General features: G+C 38.7%; 1 protein-coding gene across 2 annotated transcripts in view; it reads right to left on the bottom strand.

The window, feature by feature from the left end:
• Positions 1–17,837, bottom strand: part of LOC114501438 (programmed cell death 6 interacting protein) — a 58,049-nt gene extending 40,212 nt beyond the window's left edge. The window contains exons 1-6 of one of the 2 annotated variants that reach the window (XM_028517947.2): positions 17,462–17,837; positions 11,566–11,620; positions 10,036–10,105; positions 4,123–4,250; positions 1,690–1,843; positions 460–560 (exon numbers count right to left, since the gene is read on the bottom strand). In XM_028517947.2, the coding sequence (XP_028373748.1) occupies positions 460–560; positions 1,690–1,843; positions 4,123–4,250; positions 10,036–10,105; positions 11,566–11,620; positions 17,462–17,670 (717 nt within the window). In that variant the 5' untranslated portion in view covers positions 17,671–17,837. The remainder of the gene's footprint in view (positions 1–459; positions 561–1,689; positions 1,844–4,122; positions 4,251–10,035; positions 10,106–11,565; positions 11,621–17,461) is intronic. The other variant, XM_028517948.2, reaches the window with a different exon arrangement.
• Between the last annotated feature and the right edge of the window lie 2,032 nt (positions 17,838–19,869).

Here is a 19,869-nt window from a genome sequence, read left to right on the forward strand (position 1 = left end):
CAAAGTATTGGATGAATTTGTTAAGTTTCCTTTTCCTTTTTCTTTAAGTCTGTTCTGGCGCTTTAAGACTCATCTTTAAGAAAACAGGACAATAATTAAAAGTGTGAATAATCAACATGCTCAAGTATTCATGCTTGTACCAAATCACCAATGATTCAGAACTACAAAATGCCTTGACTTGATAAAGTCACTAGAGACAAATACTCAAAAATTTCCAGAAAGAGATTTAGCTTGGAAAAACAGGTTTAGTGAAGAGCAGAGGCAAAGGCATCCCCTAAATATAAATGTTCATGCATCTTAAATTTTAAAAAAATTCTATAAATATAATTCTTCAAATGCCTCTCCTGAAATTTCAAAAATCTTTATAAAACATAATTTTCAACTTGCTTCTTGTACACAAAAATATCCAAATATTTCCACATGCAAAATAATCAAGTATATATGAAAATAATAACTGACCTTGGGGAAAATATCTTTATACTGACACTGCTTGAAAGCATCACCAAAATAATCTGCAGCCTGATTAGCCAATTTAGCTATGATGGCATCTTTCATTTTGTCTGAAATAAAATAGTAAATTGACCATTACAATTTAAATAAATAATTAATCTGATATATCATGATTGTAGATCTCTCTTAAGAAAATCCTTATCAATGAAATCAATTCATCTGCATGAAACTTAACTATTCCTCAGGCAAATACAAAGAGTCAGAAAATAGCTTAGTGTTGCCCGGAGCTAGGAAAAAAGGGAGTAGAGAGTAACTGCCAACAGATATGAGGTTTCTTTTTGAAATGATGGTTATGTTTTAAAATAAGATAGTAATGGTTAAAAAACTCTGGATATATTAAAATAATGAGGTGTATACTATAAACAGTGAATTTTATTGTATAGGCGTTCTATACCTCAATATGTGTTACTCTGAAAGAAAAAAGTTACTGCAGTTCATACTGCTCCCACATGATGACTGTCCCCTTACTTCCAATTCTCCTGCACTTACATACTCAGCCCATATTCCAATCTGTCGTACTAACTTACATGCCTCATAAGAATTGATCTTACTCCTCATTCACAGAGCCAGAGGACTCCGCCTAGATGGCTCAATCTCGTCAGTTAGGTCTGGATGAAATAAGAGCTCCTCACAAATACTTATCCTGACTAACGAATCTAAATCGGCATGACTCCCCCTGTATCCTTATCCCACAGCCAGACCAGACCACCAGCCATTATCACATAACCCATTTTATTTTCTTTATAGAAATAATCTCTCTCTAAAATTACCTTAGCTGCTTAATTTTTAACTCACCACCTCTCCCACGCTAAAACACAAGCTTCCAGAAATAGGAACACTTGTTTGTCTCCTAAGTCTATCTAGAACCTAGAGCAGTGACTGGAACACAGAAAGTACCCAGTAACTGAATGCATTTTTGACATATTACAAACCTATGTAAATATTCCAGAGTTCAGTGTTTTAAGAAACAGCTAAGTATCCATTACAGCTTACAGTCTTAAATGTGCATTTGTACCACCTTAAGTTCAGAAAAGGAAAGCTGAAATTTTTTAATAATGCATGTGTCAAGTTCAAAGAGAAAAGCTCTACACCAAACATGTATATTCTAATCACCTTCTAATTTTAAAAACCTATTACTTCTTTTCACACGCAACAAAGTGGAGGACAAACTGAAATTACCTCTTGTGGCCTTTAAAAAAAACACTTCTTGGGCCTGTGCCAGCATAACAAGGCTGAGGGTCCCAACAGTGTCCGGGGATATGTCCACAGTTGGCTCTCGATTTAAGGCAGATAAAACCGTCTCTTTAATATGTAAAAAGGCACCACTAGCAAACTAGAGGGGAAAAAAAGAATTTCTTTAAAATTTATAGGAACTCAGCAAGACTTAATTTTCTACCATTACACACACAATCACTCCAATTGTTAACTCAGTTGAACAGTTACTGTATTTAAATTTTTATACTGTGCAAAAACAGATCTAGAACATCTGACATACAGACAATAAGGGTATTTTTGTAAAACACTATAGAGTAATAGGAAATTTAACAAAGTCAGCTGCAAAAAAAGTATATTAACAAGACAAACTGGGAAAGCTTATTTTTAGATATACTTCCTCAAAACTAAGATGAGAACAGAGGCAGGGATAAAATATTAAATGTTTTTAGTTCTAAAATGATCTTGGTTTGGTTCCAGACAAATTCGTCTCTCAAATAATTAAATACACCATACCAGGAGAAACCTCAAATACCACAGTACAGATACCTAGTTCTCTAAGAACAGCATTACCATCCATCACTAACTGATTTCTATTTGACTTTCAGAGCTCCTTAGTGAAACGTTACCCATCAGATTTGTCTTCCCAATTACAGTTTTCTAAGATTAGCATTAAAATAACTTGGCTTTTGTGAAACAAACGACGCTAGGGAAAAAGAAAGCAGTCTGTCTGGGGTTAAAAGGTGTTGTGGGGTTGTACAGATAAGCTACACAGAGTTAACACAAGGTTAACTGTTCAAAATGAACATGTGATGCCAGTGGCTGGTGCGGCTCAGTTGACTGGAGCGTCTTAAAACAAAAAGTCGAGGGTTCACTCCCCTCTCAGGGCACATACCTAGGTGGTTTGTTCAAATCCCCAGCTGGGATGCATACAGGGGCAACCAATCCACGCTTCTCTCTCCCTCTCTTACTCCCTCCCTCTACCTCTTCCTTACTCTCTCTCTAAAAGCAATGAAAAAAATATCCTCAGATGAGGATAAAAATAAAATTATAAAGTGAACAGAACATTCTCTGTAGTTGTGAAGTATCACAAAACAATGAACAGCAAGGGATCCAGCCTCTCAATCACGGAAGTGAAACTGGAGGCCTACATAGGTTCAAGGAACTTACACAGGGGCAATGTGGCTTCTGGGTGGCAAACAGCCTAGACAAGCATCTATGTCTTATAATACCACCAAGTTCTCTTTCTACCACAGTAGACAACCTGCTGTGAACCAGAGATGACTCACCAAACAGAGTGTGTCCTCAACAATTCAGAATGCCCTCAAAGATCTCACATGCCAATTAACAATTACAGTTAATAGAAAACTAAATAAAAGTTTACTTCATCATACTTTGAAATATGTGCTATTTGTGGTCTCAAAAAGAAAAGGCATAAATGCATCATGCTTGTTTGTCTTCTGATTGTATAGCAAGCAACAACATACAGTACGTTGTTTGCTTAGCCTTAGAATATGTTTTCCTCTCGCTTTGCTAAAACAGCATTCCTCTCCCCTCCCCTAAACCTCAGCAATGGGAGAAATCAGACTCCACCTCTGAGACAATCAGATTCCAGAGCCATTGGAGACAGTGGAAGGTCCATTTAGAATTCCATTAAATTTGGAATCAGGGCACCTGAAACCCCAATGGACCACTTTATTAACACTTCTGCCTTTGGTCTCCTTGTCTGTAAATGAGAATGACATTATATAACATGTATCACAAGGCTTATCTGAGAGTCAAATAATGTATATGAAAGAACTCTTTAAATTATAAGGCAACATAAAATATAAAAACATGACTACAGATATTACCACTGAACTAAAATCACTGTTCTTTAAACTGAAACAAAAAATGAAAGCTGAATAAGTAATAAACTGTCACAAAAATCATATGCCATATTAATAAATGACAGTATAACATTACATATCTGACCATATTTAAATACAGCCTCTCCACACATGTCAGAGTTAATTTGGTGAAATTTTACATGTATCTCACTGTAAGAAAAGCATATTATGAAAATAATGCACAAATGTCTTAAATGAAGTCATTCACTTAAAAGGGATTTACTGAAGATTTCATCTCATGTACTTCATAATTTCTCCCAACATTTACTGAGCCTTTACTATGTGCCAGGCACTGTGCTAGGTGCTGGGGACACAATGGTGAGGAAAAACAGCTGTTTTACAGGTAATTCGTTTATCTAAGGGCCTCAAAAATATAAATCAACTCATTAAAAAGTTACTTTTCAAGAAAATATCTGTGTGTAGAGAAACATCTGTAAACCTAAATGCAAATTATTTTCAATTTAATCCAACTTAGCATTGATCATCATGTAGTAGCCACTGTTCTGCATACCTGGTAATGCTTAGCAGCGATTTTCAATCCTTCATCATTATCCAGGTTCTGTTCTGCTGCAATCTGGCTAGCTAAGGCTGCACAATTGAACAACACACAGCTCTTTTCATATCCTAAGCTTGCAAGAGCTGTAAAAAATTAAGAAGAAAAAATTTATCAGATTATTTTTCTAAAAAAAATTAATGTTTCAAAGAGAAATACTATAACCTCTATTCCATTGCCTCTCACAAAAAAACAAGTTTCCAGACCCGTTTTCTCACCCATAACATGCTCCCACATTTCTAGCTGCACTAGCAGGCATTTATTGCCATAGCCATAGTCCCATCATCTAAAATTCAACAGATTAATATATTATTCTTTCCTTCTCTTTATATCCACACTGTTATTAGGTTCAAAATGAAAAGTCATTCTCACATTATTTCTCACTTAATTTCAAATAAATTGTTTCTATTTTTCCATCATTTCTCTCAAAATGATATCCTCCCACCACATTTAAACCAATCCTCACTACTACAACCCTAAGCCAATGCCAGAACCTCCAAGATGGCCCTCCATGCCTCACTCCCTTATGCCCATACAGCCCTCAGAAGCTAGAAAATTATTTGTTTATTTGCTTAAAATACAACTCTGGTCAAGACTCTACACACCTCACATCTACTTAGAGAGCTACTATTTAAAAGAAGAAGAAGAAAATAACTGTTGGCAAGCATGTGGAGAAATAGTGATCATACAATGCTGATGGGCTAGCTGCTGTAGAAAACAGTATGGCAGTTGCTCAAAATATTAGAAATAAAATTACCATGTGATTCAATAATTCCACTTCTAGGTATCTACCCAAAAGAACTGAAAGTACGGTCTCAAAGCAGTATTTGTACACCCTTGTTAATTGCAGTATCATTCACAATAGTCAAAAGACAGAACCCAAGTGATACATACACACAATGGAATATTATTCAGCATTAAAAAGGAAGGAAACCCTGTCACATGCTACTACATGGATAGATGAACCTTGAAGACATTATGCTAAATGAAATAAAACAAATTCTATATGGTTCCACTTATATGAGGTACTTAAAGCCAAATTCATAAAAAAACAGAAACAGACTGGTGATTACCAGAAACTAGGGGAAAAGGTGAAGAGTTGTTATTAAAAAGTATAGAGGCTTAGTTTTGTCAGATCAATAGTTCTAGAGATCTGTTTCACAACAATGTGAATAAACTCAACCCTACTGAACTCAGAATTGGTTAAGATAGTAAATTTCATGTGGTTTTTTACCATAATAAAAAAAAATTTCAATCACAGTCCTACTTCAAGGAATGTGCCAGGCACTGAGCACCAAGCAAAATAACGAGAAGTCCCCTTACAAAAAAAAAAAAAAACTTGAACCATTGAGAAGAATCATAACACTACAGCTGTCTGTGCCACAGAGAAGTGCCAATTCCATCTAACCTCCCAGTGCTACCCTCCTCACCCTAAAGTGAAGCAGTCTGTATATCAGTTACTCTAACCTACTTTCTTGTACATACGAAAAACCCAAAATAACCAGGATGTGAGGAAAGCTTGCAAGAAAATAAAGATCAAGGTAAACTGACAAATTGTGCCCAGTGTAAACAAAGATGATTCCAATAATAAAAAACACTTCAAACATCCTAATTAGCATCCTCCAAGAGAGTCAAGGGTGGTATATCCATAAAACAAGAACAGGATGTTACTTAAAAAAGGAAAATCCATAAATAAGAAAAAGCTAGTAGAAATTAAAAAACCTGACTGCTAAAAGTTTTTCAAAAGAAATGTTGGAAAATAATATCTAGGTAGCCCACAACATCAAAGAAATGAAAAATGTAAGAGTTATGAGTAGCTCAGAACAGCCAACAGCCAACTAAGCATTCCAAAGAAAAGAGGAAAAAAGAGGAAATTCTCAAAGAAAAGAAAGGAAATTTTCCAGGGCTAAAGGAAGTTATGAGTCTTCAAACTGAAAGAGGCAACAATAAATGCTGTACAGAAGGAACAAAAAGAGAGTTATTAGATCTTTTGAGGTTTCTAAACACAAAGGATAAAGAAAAAATTGTAAAACAAAAACAAAAACAGGTCGTGTACCAAGGAAAAAGAATCAGACTTTTCATCTGTAACACTAGATAGTAAAAGGCAAGGAAACAATGACTTCAAGTTCTGAAGAGACATCATTCTAATTCAACAAATACGTATTAAGGCCAGTGTGGCTGGAAAAAAAGAGAGCAAGGGACAAAACGGCAGTCACTCATGTCAAGGAGGTAGCAGAGAGACAACTTGTGCTGTCAAGCTTTCAGCTTTTCCTGAGTGAGATGTGAAGTCAACACAGTTCTGAGCGCAGATTCACTCAGGCCCACGGCCCACGTGTGGACAGCAGACTGGCCAGGAAGCAACACCGGTGAAAGCAGGGGCGAAACCGCTGCGGTCAGGTGCGGAAGGGACAGCGGCTCCAACCCGAAAGGCAGGAGTAGATGTGTTGAGGGGGATCTTCTGACCTTTCCTTGGAAAGTTACCTGAGAACATATTTTCTTTCCAGCAAAAGAAACGATATGATATCCAGAAAACAACGGCTCTCACTAAGGGAGCAGTAACGATACAGGATGCTAGTTTGCAGCAGATTTAGAGAGCAAAAAGTCCAGACTCAAGTAAGAAAATAAAGGAAGGCCATAAGTGAGACTTAGGAAAGGGACTGCCAGAAAAATAAATAGTACGACTGAGAGTTTGGAAAAATCTCGAGAATATGATAAAAGCACAGAATGTACATGGTGGTGGAGCAACTGCTACACACACACAGGGCAATGCCAGTCATGGCTAAACATGAAGCAACTGGTCCCACTGTATTAACAAGGAGTCAGTGAACTTCAGGATGAATGAGGTATATTCCAAGCAACAGATAAGGGTAAACCTTGAAGATACAAGATACAGATCTATTATTAAATTTCCATAAACACTGTATTCCCATAAACATTATCAACTCAGGCTGTAGTCTATGTTTTTATTTCACATTTCTCATTTACAGAAGACTGTGTGGAAACTTTTTTCATACAATTAAATCTTACCTTTTTTTCTTTATGATCTCTTCTATCAGATCTAAATTTAAATCAAGTTTTAAAAAAAAATAAATATTCACCCTGGCCTGGTAATTCAATTGTTTAGAGCATCGTCCTGATACACCAAGGTTGCAGGTTCAATCTCCAGTCAGGGCACATACAAGCAGCAACCAATTAATGCACAAAAAAGTGGAACAACAAATCAATGTCTCTCTCCCTCTCCCTCTCTCCCCTCCTCCTTTTCTCTCTCAAATCAAAAGTTTAAAAAAAATAATAAAACAAATATTCAATTCTCCTTTCAAAGAACTTTTTTCTTAATATTTAACGCCTCTCTATTGTTACCTGAGCTCTTCTTTTTCACAGTAAGCTTTTCAAAATGAAAATAGCTTGATTATTTAGTATTTCTAAAATTTAAATAATTGTTTAAAAAAACTACAAAAGAAAATTAAAATCATCCAACAGGCTACACCTCCCAGAGTTGTTCACTTGTAATAATAACGCAGCAGCTCTGGCCTGTAATAGGCCTTTTATTCAATATTCTACGGAGATAGCTTTAAATGTCAAATATATATTTACATTATCACTCTTAGTATTCTAAAATTACACAATATTCTAATGAATGAGTAGCTCATGCCTTATTTAAGTAAGACATTACTAAAGGACATTTAATTCCCAAAATTTGCTACTAGAAATGTGTTGATAAACTACCTCCTGCTTTATTTAAGCTTTTTTTTTTTTTTTTGCCACCCACGTCTTTCAGGACCTTCGTCATTTAACCCATCTCACGTAAGTGTATTATTTTGTTCTCCTGCCACCTGCTCCTTATTCCAGCCTACAAATCTGCTTGTCACAACAGCACTAAAAATCCTTTTCTTGACTTTGCCTTTCTCTCATCATAATGTGCTCTTTACCCCAAATCTTTACTTCAAGTTTTCCAAAATAACCTACATTTGCTGTTTCCATTTCATTACTTCTGGTCCACTCCTTAACCTGATGCAATCTGGCTTCTTCAGCATGCCCCTAGTGAAACTTCTTTCATTGCCAAATCCAGTGAAGATCTTTGCTACCTTACATAACTTGTCCTCTGCCCTAATGACTCTGTCAATAGTGTTCCAATCTGGATCAACATCAGAGTCGCCCAGAGATATTTTCAAAGATACTAATACCAGTGCATCATCCTGAAATTTCTTCCTATTACATCTGGCATTCTGTAAATGTACCTTCAAGATATATCTGTATCTTTAACATTTCCCCAGGTAATTTTAATGTGCAGCCAGGGTCAGGAACTGCTGGACTACATGGTCTTTGAAACTCTTCTGGCATTCAATGTTATGTCTCTATTTTCCCCCTGGTTCCTCAGAGATCTGAAAGCTTTTTCTCAACCTCATTCCCACGACTCTCTTCCACTGTTTCCCCTAAATGTTGTATTCTTTAGCTCTGGCTTTCACACTTTCCCAAGCTATACTCTACCAGAAGACACAAATTTATTATCATTTAATGACAACTGTTCCCAAATCTATGCCTCTACCTCTTTTGAGCTTTAAATCCATTATTTCCAAATGCCAAAGAAAAAACATCTCCCCAGATGTAACACAGAAAGCTCAAACTCAACCTGTCTACTGAAAGGAATAAATATCCAATCAGTCCAACCAAGTCAGAAATCTTGAAGTCCACCCTCAACTCTTCTCCTCCCTCTGACTGACAGCAGACCTGATCAGTTCCTTTGAAATGTCTCAATCCCACCCCTTCTCCTCTGACCCACATATGCTCCTTGTCTAATTTCATCCATAACTCTGGCAAATCTCCTAACTGGTCTGCTTCTCCCTAGTCTCTGGAGTTAGGCTCACTGGATTCGTATCTAGTTTCATTAAATCCCTTCCATAGGACCTTTGCGAGTCATTTAATCTTTCTAAATCAGTTTGCTCAGGTGCTAAAACCAGTGCCTTTCTTTATCAGGCTACTGGGGAATTCAGCAAGACAGTATGGGTAAAGCCCCTTCCACAGTACCTGGATGGAATATGTACTCAATAAATGTTAGCTATTAACATATATGAGGGAAGAGGACAAAGCTCATGAATATACTATTTATAACTCCTCACAATCTACTTTCCACTGTCTTCACCCTCCATAATCACTAATTCAACCTATAGTTTCAAGCCTTAACAATAATATTATATGAACATGTACTATATATAATTTATACCAAATATTGTTATGTAACAGTATATAATATATTCTATAATACATATGGAGCACATATAACAAATATGGTTATTTATAATATTACTATTATTATTCACTGCAGCTAGTATTTACGAAGCACTGTTCTAAGGACTGTACGTGTATTCACTTAATACACACAAGAACCCAAAAAGATAAACAGTACCTCACAGTACTATTCCCCACTTCACACAGCTGAGAAAATAAGGCACAGAGAGGTCATGTGCCCAACCTAGCAACTAAAAAAAAGCCTCACTCTTCTGACCTTTGGTCATAACGCTCTACCTGTAATGTTATTTTCTACTGGGAAAAACAAAAGTCTTCCTTCCAGGGCTAACTCAAACACTGCTTACTTTCCATCACCCAGGCTCCCCGCGGTCTGTGCGCCCACTTCCTTCCCAACCAGCCTCAACAAAACTGTCTTACTCTCTTTCACAACTAGGACAGTGCCTGGCAAGGCAGAGGCTCTCTACAAATATCTAGAAATGGCATTCAAGTTGACAGCAAAAAGAAAACAAAATGTAAAAAACTTTATTATTTAAAAAGAGTCATTAGGAGAGCAATTTTAAAAACCTAACTAAAATACAATGCTTAGACCAAGTTTCCTATCATTTTTATTAAAAAGTTACATACCCAACTTTACAGATCCTCCAAATAGGGAGCCTTTATCAAAAGCATCCTTCCAGGTAAATGTCAAGCAGATCTTGATAGAGAAAAAACAACAGATTACGTTACCTTCTTGGATCTCATTAAATATTAAGTCTCTTTCAAAGAAAAATTCACAATGCTGAAAAAGACAAAAGCTTCAACCCATTTAAAACATTCTCTTCTCCAACCAACCAATACAATTCCTTTTCCTTTTTCTGGCCATACATTTTCTTTCTTTCCCTTTTTTTTTTTTACATAAAACACTGGCAGTAAGTTATTTCAAATGGTCACACTGCTTCAGTAATTGTGCATATTTTGTCTTCTTCAGAAAACATGATCTTATTCATCTTTATAAACATACAATGAATTGAACAGAATAGGAACTTAATTGTCAAATAAGCCAAGAGAAGCCCAGACAACAAAGTACGTACTACACATTTCCCCAGAAGATAAAATAAAAACTATTCCATGAAGACAAAAGTAAAAGAATTCTTATCTTGGTGGATAGGATAAGATTATTTATTTCTTGATTTGGGTAGTGGTTATACACATGTATTCACTTTATGAAGATTCAAGCTATACATATATGTTCAGTTTTCTGTATGCTATACATGAATAAAAGGTTTAATTTAAAAAAACTGAATCTTGCACTTTCAAAATATTCCACACATGAAGACTTAAAAGAACTTAACCTCTTTTAAATTATGTGTTGCAATCAAATTTTTAGCTCTAGAGAAATTTTCAATAGACACAAAACTAGAGAGAATATCATAAGGAACCCACATATACTATCACCAGTTTTTAGCCTTTTGCCCACCACCCACCCTAAACACTCACATACTTTTTTCCCTGGAGTATTTTAAAGTAAATCTCAACATACTATTTCACCTATAAAAGCCTTTAATACAAGAATGTCTGAAGTATTTTTCATTAACTATTTTAAAATCTAGAAATGTCACAGAAATTAAAAACTTTCAAAAAGTCCACTAAATAAAACTGTAAGAAATCATCAGCCTTTTAGAAAAAGTAAAGTTGACACTTAAAAGTAAAGTATAACATCTGATCATAACAGCATTTGCAATACATGCAATATAACTTATGAAAATAATTTTTAAAGTACATAAACTACAACATACTTCCTGAATTATATACTTTCCTTCTTAATTCTATAAAAGCCAAATGGTAGAACAGTATAAATCAGGCAATAGGCCCTATCAATACATAAAATGCTGTTTAAAAAAATGTGTGTTTATATGTATGGACGCAATCCAATGCTCTACATGAGCCCAGAAGTTACTGAGGAATGACATGAACAGAATTCCAGGAGACATTCTTCAGAAAGACATAGATTCATATCAGATGGGCCTAAAAGCTTCTAATTTGTATTAAGAAGTCTCACGAAAGCCTGAAGACAGGAAGAGGCACCATTTATTTTAATAAAATGATACCACGGGCAGGAGGAAATGGATGACTTGCCATTGTCATGTAACTTCACAAATTAAATAAATGACTTACTTGATTTTCAGAAAATGGGAACTTGGGTTCAATGGAGCACACCTGATCATAGTACCTAAAAAACAGAGCAAAGGTAAAAATTAATAGAGCTAAACACTGTACACACTTATGTAAATACAACTGGTTAAAGAGAACACACTAAAATCATGTGTGCTTTCTTTGAGTGACCCACAAATCAACCAGCCATTCTGAAGTTAATGAACATGTTAAATATGTGCACCAGAAACAAAATGCATGCAATAAAAATGTTAAACAAAAACTCATTCTCTCACTGAAGAAAAATATTTATCAACTATTACTACCTAAAAGCAAGTATCTACCCAAGAAAACCAAAATATTTCTTAAAATACTACTTCTTATTAGGATAACTGTTGATCCATTGAGTGAATTAATATTTCTGGCAAACTGCTCATTAAAAACAGGTATGCCAACTTTCAAATATGTTTTGGGTGTGCCCGCTTCTGTCAATCACCACTGCCACACAGTTCATCAAAGCTACTACCCTCCCTTTCAAGTAGGCTAATCCAAAAGTTTCCTGGTCAGCCGGTCCCACTTTCTCCTTTCTCATTCTTTGCATCTGTTTTTCACAGAGCAGCCAGAAGTGACCTTCAAACATGAAGCAGTCTTCCCCTTCACCAGGATGACCTCTGAGCTAGCAAGGGGATGAAGAGGATTCCAAGGCCAAGCTTTCCAACCGGCCTCTAGTATTTCCTCCTTCCCTTATCATCTCCCAGCACCCCAAGCGCCCCACTCCCTCATCAGCGCTATCTTCCCAATGGTTATGTCTGAGGCCAAGGTCTTGAGGGAAGGTGCAACAGTGTCTGAGATCCAGTGTTTGGCTGGCATGGCCATGAGTTTGGTTACAAACAGAAAGAACTGAGCGGTTAAGTAAATACACTGAAGACAATGGGAGCCAGGTTTCTAACTACCAGAGAAAGGAATTACTAATTAGGGAAAAATAAATTCTGTGGCTTTGGACCTTTGGAATTAGAGGTATCAATGTGAATTCATGTTAATATAGTAGAAAGTTACAAAAACAGGTACGGGGGCGTGTGTGTGTGTGTGTGTGTGTGTGTGTTCCCCGTCCATCCGTCCTAAATGAATCTGTTGAGAGGCTCCAGAAGCAGTAACAGCAGGTAAGTGATCCTCTGCATTAAAAGGAGCCAGTGTTCCTTACAGACATGAGTGACCTCAGAGCTCAGGACTGAGAAAAATGAAGATTCAAGCCTAAAACATCTTGCTACACCAGAAAGTTAAGGAAGTACTCAAAAATTGATGAGAGTGCGTCAAAAGGACACACAAACTAGCTTTAAGGAGCTCCCCCTAACCAAGTCTAGAAAAATTTAAATAAGATAAATCATAACCCATTTGGGAAAATAAGAACATCATCCTGAAGTAAATAAAATAAACAGGTGAATAAGGAAGCTCCACCCTACTATACAATGTCAACTAATAAATCTAAAAGGAATAATGAAATTCAAAAAAATCAGCATTTGGCACCTTTTAGAGTATAATACCTGATTCAGATAAGATTCATCAATTGATGCCAAAACATAAAAGTCTGATGGAAACGGGATTACACATAATCTCAAAGTATCTTCCTACAAAATAACTGCTAATTAGTACAATATATTAATTAACTGTAAAGTTAAGAAACCTGGGAGACACCACCTTAATCAAGAGATAAAAGCTAACATTACCAGCAACAGGGCAAATCAAATAATGTTCCTGATATGCCCTAAAAAGAACACAGCGCCACTTTAGAGCACAGGTGGCAAACACAAGGCCCGAGGGCCGAATCCGGCCCTCCACCGTGTTTCATCCACCCAGCACCTTGTTTCTACCCCGCAGCAGCACCGAGCTCCTTGCCCCTACTTGAAGAATAGTTACATTTATACAGTCCCACAATTACATCTGGCCCTCTGAAGGCAACCACGAGGCTGATGTGGTCCCCGGTGAAAATGAGTTTGAAAGCCCTGCTTTAGTGGTACTACTGCCCAAAAATGCATAAATCACAAGAAAATATGAAACAAATCCTTACTGAGGAACATTCTACAAAGTAACTACCCTGTATTCTTCAAATATGTCAAGGTCGTGAAAGACTGAGGAATAAATGAGAAACTCCTCCAGACTGAAGGAGACTAAAAAGATAACATTTAAAGGCAACACAGGATCCTGGATTCGATCCTGAGCCTATAAGCCCATTACTGGGAGAATCAACAAAAGTTTAATGAACTCTATGGATTAATGGATTCAATCAATGTTAATGTCCTGATTTTCAAAGTTGTACTGTAGCTATGTAGGAGAGTATTCTTGTGCTTAGGAAACAAACACTGAAGTATTAAGTGCTTAAACCCTATAATGGAGTCCTATGATTCTGAAAGCCATATCCAAAAATGTTGACAAGATATGGCATTACCTGGCCATCATTGAACTCTCCAAGCCTCATCTCAGAACATTCTCTACACATTCTAATCTAAAGTATACTCTCTCCTAGCCCTAGGCCTGCACACATTTTTTTTCTCTGTACCTGGAAATTTTTCTTATCACAATTTCCCACCTTTCTTGTCTAGGCTAACATGCCATCAAATAAGCCTTTCTCCATTCATTCATTCATTCATTCAACAAATACATACTAATAGCTTACCATGCAAAAAACACAGTTTTAGGACACAGGAGTTCAGCAGTAGACAAACATTTTAAAATATGTGTACCCTTGTGGCCCTGGCCAGGTAGCTCAGTAAGTTAGAGCGTCACCCCGATACACCACCTGCATGCAGCCGAAAGCAGAGTCAGAAAAATATACAGTCTTAAAACCCTAAAATAAAACTATACTTAGTTTCTAAAAAGAAAGAGGTAGCACCCTGACTGATAAGGCTCAGGTGGTTGGGCATCATCCCATAAAACAAAAGGACGCCAGTTCAATTCCCAGTCAGGGCACAAGCCTAGGTTGCAGCTGTTCCTCCAGATCAGGGCACATATAAGAGGACACCAACCTATCAATGTTTCTCACATTCATATTTCTTTCCCTCTCTTTCTTCCTCCCTCCCCCTTGTTCTAAAAAATAAATAGATATTTTAAAAAAGAAAAACAGAAAGAGATGGCTGCAAACCTTTAGCAAATCTGATCAAAGGGGAAAGTCATACATAACACATACACAATATTAGGAATAAGAAAAAATTGTAAATACAGATTACAAGAATAAAACATTTCGCTAGGACTTCTGTGCAACAAAAGATACCATCATAAACACAAATGAGAGACAAGAAACAGATTTAAGATAATACTTGCAATATACATAAGAAAAAGGGATAAAATGCCAGGAAAGGTAAATAACTCCTAAAAATTACTAAGGAAAAAACAAGCAACCTAGAAAATGGGCAAAAAAAAGAACAGGCAATTCACAGAAAAAAGAAACTAAGTGACAAGTAAAGGCAGAAATCAAGGCACTGCAACCTAAAACGAGGTACCACTTCTCATCCATCAGTTTAACAAAAAGCAGTAATTGGAATTACTAATCAACAGGTATTACAAAAAACATTTTTTTATTTATTGCTTTGAGAGAACTATTGATTTCGTCGTTCCACTTATTTACATATGCATTGACTGTCTCTTCATTTGCCCTGACCGGAGATCCAACCCCCAACCTTGTCGTGTAGGGAAGACACTCTAACCAACTGAGCTGCACAGCTGAGGTGCTAGCTTCTATTCATCAGGAATTATCTTAACCTCCCCTTTTTGAAATTTTATTTACAAGTTCATTAAGTTAAAGTATCTAAATTAGCATTCAGTTTACACAATTATCCAACGTAATTATTAAAGATCTTTTGCTTGCCCTGACCAGTGTGGCTCAGTTGGCTGGGAGTCATCCCACAAGGCAAAGGGTAGCCAGTTTGACTCTGCGTCAGGGCACAGCCTCAGTCGTGAGTTTGTCCCCAGTTAAGGGGCACATGAGAGGCAACTGATGAATGTTTCTCTCTCTCTTTCTCCCTCCTTTCCCCTCTCTCTAAAAATAAATAAATGGAATCTTTTAAAAAGAAATATTTTGCTGCGTGGAACAAACATCTCACAAATCTTCAATTTTTACAGCATATATACCCATTATAAAATTTAATAGGCTGTAGTGTATCTGTTAGCTTATGCTAACCCCACTAGAAGAGTAGGAACTGGGGAGAAAAATGTAGTTGATAATGGTCTAGGAGATGATAATACGGAGGTGACTAAAGAAAGATGTTTAGTTTCACAGAGGCTATCTGTGCAACAGCCCTATTAGGAACAGTTCTCACATTTATGCCTGGGAAAAGATTAAAGGGATGAACAAATGAATGAAATGTTCAAGTCCCCAGCAGAGCCCCATCAGTACCACCATCCACTATGCTCTCTCGTTTGTTAGCCTTAAACCCATGCACCAAATGTCAATGAAGAGCCCAAGCATCTTGAGGGTTGGAACCAAAACACTCTAGTCAACAAGATTGTTATCATGTATCATAGTGTTTATTATACCCATGCTTTCTTAATACCACCTGCAGGGAAACCCTCACTGAATACTATCCATGTCTACATAAAAACTGCTTTGGAGATTTCTGTAGAGTGTGTTAATTCTCAAGAATGCCTAAGTATTCCTAGATTAACTTTTTTAAAAATGCTCATATAAACGAATGATTTTTACAACCCAACAGTCTTATCTTTAAAACTGATACCAAAGAGATCTTGATCTCTCTAAGCAACCTATTCAATATTCTCCTTTTGGGGAACCAGATATTTCATAATCCATCCACATTGCCTCGATCCATGGGGGATGGAGAAAAACCAGCTGAGTGACTCAGACAAGGGCAACTACATTAGCACATTTTCCACCATCATAAATGGGACACCAGCCAACCTAATCAGAGGCCTGCCATGAGCTACGTGGAAAAACGCACTCTCTTAAGTAAGGTCCTGAGGGTTATGACCACTGTAATTACAGAAGACCTGCCGGTGGCCATCTCTCCCAATACAAAACTAAGAGAGAATAACATGGAGGCAAGAGGATATCCAGCGATGCCAAAATCTAAAGAAGCAGTATTACTTAAACTTTTCGGTTACCGGAACAAATAAACTAGCTTAACGTGGGTTTCTCCTACTTCCATCCTAATGCAGTTGTTTCTCCTGTTAAACAAGGAGAGTGTGTTACATGCAGGAAATGAAATCATCAACAAGATAGGCAAAAGAAATTTCTTACTTTATGAAGTGCTATAAAAATGTTATTCTAACCGGGAAGTACCAGCATGAGCTCAATAAGCATTTGCAAAATAACAAATGTACTCCAAAATTATTTTAGGCCATTTATTTTGAACCTTCTATTATGTCCCTCAAATGTAATTTCAGATCATTGAAGCTCCTAACCCTTGGAATTCTCCATCTATCTTTAAATTATGATGAACTTGGGAAGATGGCTCATTTCAAGTGGACAATATAAGTAACAGCGTTTGTTCCAATGTCCCAATTCTCCCACTTCCCTTAAGCAACTACTATGTCAAAATCTAAATCTGGCCAAGAAATACATAAACACGGGGGAGGGAAGTCTCAGTTCAAGATCCCCCCCCACCCCACCCCCAAAAATGTGGCGAAACAAATCAGTAACGCACGGACGGTCCCTCCCTGGTATCCGATCCACGGAGCCGCGCGGACCGTGGGCCACGGCGGGCCGGGAGGACCGGCGGGCAAAGTCAGCGGCAGCCAGCGAGGCCGCTTCGGCTCACCAGGAAGGAATGCAGACCGCACCTACGCACCCGGCGGGGCCAGGGCGGGGCGGCCGGGACCGGGCCCCGGCTGTGACTGTGGGAAGCAGGAAAGGCGGGGGAAGGAAGGGGTCTGCAGGCTGCACACTCCGGCCCCGCGCCCAGCCCCGGCCCACCTCAGCAGCGTCTCCAGCGCGCCCTCGTGTTTGTCCAGCGGGCGGCCGAGGGCGGCGCGGCGCAGCTTGCTGAGCTCCTCCGCCGCCCGGCAGTACTGGGCCTGCTCCTCCCCGCCGCTCGGGTAGGTCTGCTGGATGAACTTCACCAGCGGCTTGGCCAGGTCCACCTCCGAGGTCTTTTTCAGCTGCACCGAGATGAACGAAGACATGGCGAGCACCTCGGTCGCCGTTCCGGCCCAATAAACTGCGGGGCAGCGACGAGGCCGGGGACCGCGGGGTACCGGGCGGGCTCACTGGCGGACCCACCAGCTGACGGACGAGCGCTCGGCCTGAGCTTGGGTCCGGCCACTTCCGGGAGCTCCCGCGCAGGCGCCCTCGGCGCGCCGGCCGGCGGTCACGTGACGGAGTCTGGGCGGTGGCTCAGCTCACCTGGGCCCAAGTGGGCCTGGGCTACGAGAGGAATTCGTGCTTTATCCCCAGGTGGAATTCTTCGTTTCCTTACCGCCGCGACGGTTGGACAGACGCTTTCAGCGTAAAAGTAGCCATTCCTCCCGTCGCAGAACTCGGTGAGGTCCTATTACTGACACCCTCCAGGGTTTGTGGCGGCCACCTGTGCAAGACCTTGCAGTCTCAGTGTTACTGTGACCTATGGTGGTTTTCCTTTCACGCGCTGCTGTGCACAAGCACTGAATGCACAGTAACCCTAGAAAGCAAAACCCCTACCATTTATAGTGCAGGTAAGCACACAGATACTAAAGTGAACAGAAAAAGTTTCATGGTACAAAAAACGGGGTTCTTGGGATGTGGGATATTAGGGTCCCTTTGAAGAACCTAATTCAAATAAGATAATTAGAGAAGGCTTTTCTGAGAAGGGAGACTTAAAATGACCCATTTGAGCAGATGGGTGACATTAGAAGAAGGGGAAAATGGCAAGGAGAGTAGGAGCAAGGGAGAGCTTCCCAGAGCCAGGGACAGCAAGTGCAGAGGCCCAGGAGGCAGCGCTTCCCGTGTTCAAGGAGTTGAAGCCAACACTGTGGCAAAAACTTTAAAAAGCAAGTAAAGAATGGAATGAAATAAAGTTGGAAGAGTAAGGAAGCATCAACTCATTGAGAGCCTTGTATGCCAAGTTAAAGAATTTGTATTGTGGAATAAAGCGAAGGAAGCTCTCAAATGGCATTTAAGCAATAGTGACATATACAATTTACAATTTAAAAAGGCCACCTTATGCCCTAACTGGTGTAGCTTAGTGGATTGAGCGCAGGCTGTGAACTAAAGGGTCACCGGTTCTATTCCCAGTCAGGGCACATGCCTGGGCTGCGGGCCAGGTCCCCAGTAGGGGGTGCTCAAGAGTCAGCCACACATTGATGTTTCTCTTTGTCCTTCTCTTCCCCTCTGTCTAAAACTGAATAAATAAAATCTTTAAAAATAAAAAGGCCACCTTATGCATCGATCCGATATTGAATCTCTTGATGAGATGTAGTATGAAGCATACAATATCATCTGTGATATATTCCAGGCAAAAAAGTATTTAACTTGAATCTCTCAAACCTTCACATCTAACACAATTTATAAGAAACACAGGGGACAGAAGAGCAAATTAAGTGATATCATAGGAAGTAAACAAATAAAAACAGAAGGTGAAAATTCTGGAAGATAACTGACTCCATCTTTTCAACAATTTGTTGTTATGAAAAAACCCACTACTCTGTGAAAAGAATTGTAAGGGACATAACAGTCTGGAGTGAATTCTGGTTTGAACAGACCATCAATTAAATGCATTTTCAGGACAATTGAGGAACCTTAAATATAAATGGACTGAGTAGAAGATGGAAGGAATGTATTGCCAGGGAAGATGGAGATCATTAACTGAAAAGAGGAAGCCACAGAATGGGATACAGGGGTGGACAAAAGTTGGTTTACAGTTGTAATACAAACAAATAATACAATAATTAATAAACAATGAAAGAATAAACTCTGTTTCCTGTACTTACAACTATAAACCTACTTTTGCCCACCCCTGTGTGTGCTACAATATCTCATTTTGGTTACAAAATGCACATGTGTGCCTTAGGCACAATGTAAAAAGCAGTAGCCTTGTAGTGGAGTGCAGAGCGGGGGTCCCCGAAAATAGCAGAGCACATTCCCCACAAACCTTAATTGGTTGGGAGAATGGAAAAGTGGATAATAAAGCATTTAAGATATTTTGTATAACAATGGCAAGGTAATAGCTTTGGTGCCACCTGGGCAAAGGTGATTTTAAGAGCCTCTAGGGACTCATGACATAGCCAGGGGGGGGGGGGGGGGGGGGGGGGGCCGCAGATGCCCCTGTGTCACAGGGAGCTCTTGCCCTGACTAAAGATGGCAGCCAAAAAAAAAGTAAAAGATGCAGGGAACTAGCAAATGTAGCA

This window comes from Phyllostomus discolor, chromosome 7 (genome assembly GCF_004126475.2).
Source record: "Phyllostomus discolor isolate MPI-MPIP mPhyDis1 chromosome 7, mPhyDis1.pri.v3, whole genome shotgun sequence".
Classification (NCBI taxonomy): domain Eukaryota; kingdom Metazoa; phylum Chordata; class Mammalia; order Chiroptera; family Phyllostomidae; genus Phyllostomus; species Phyllostomus discolor.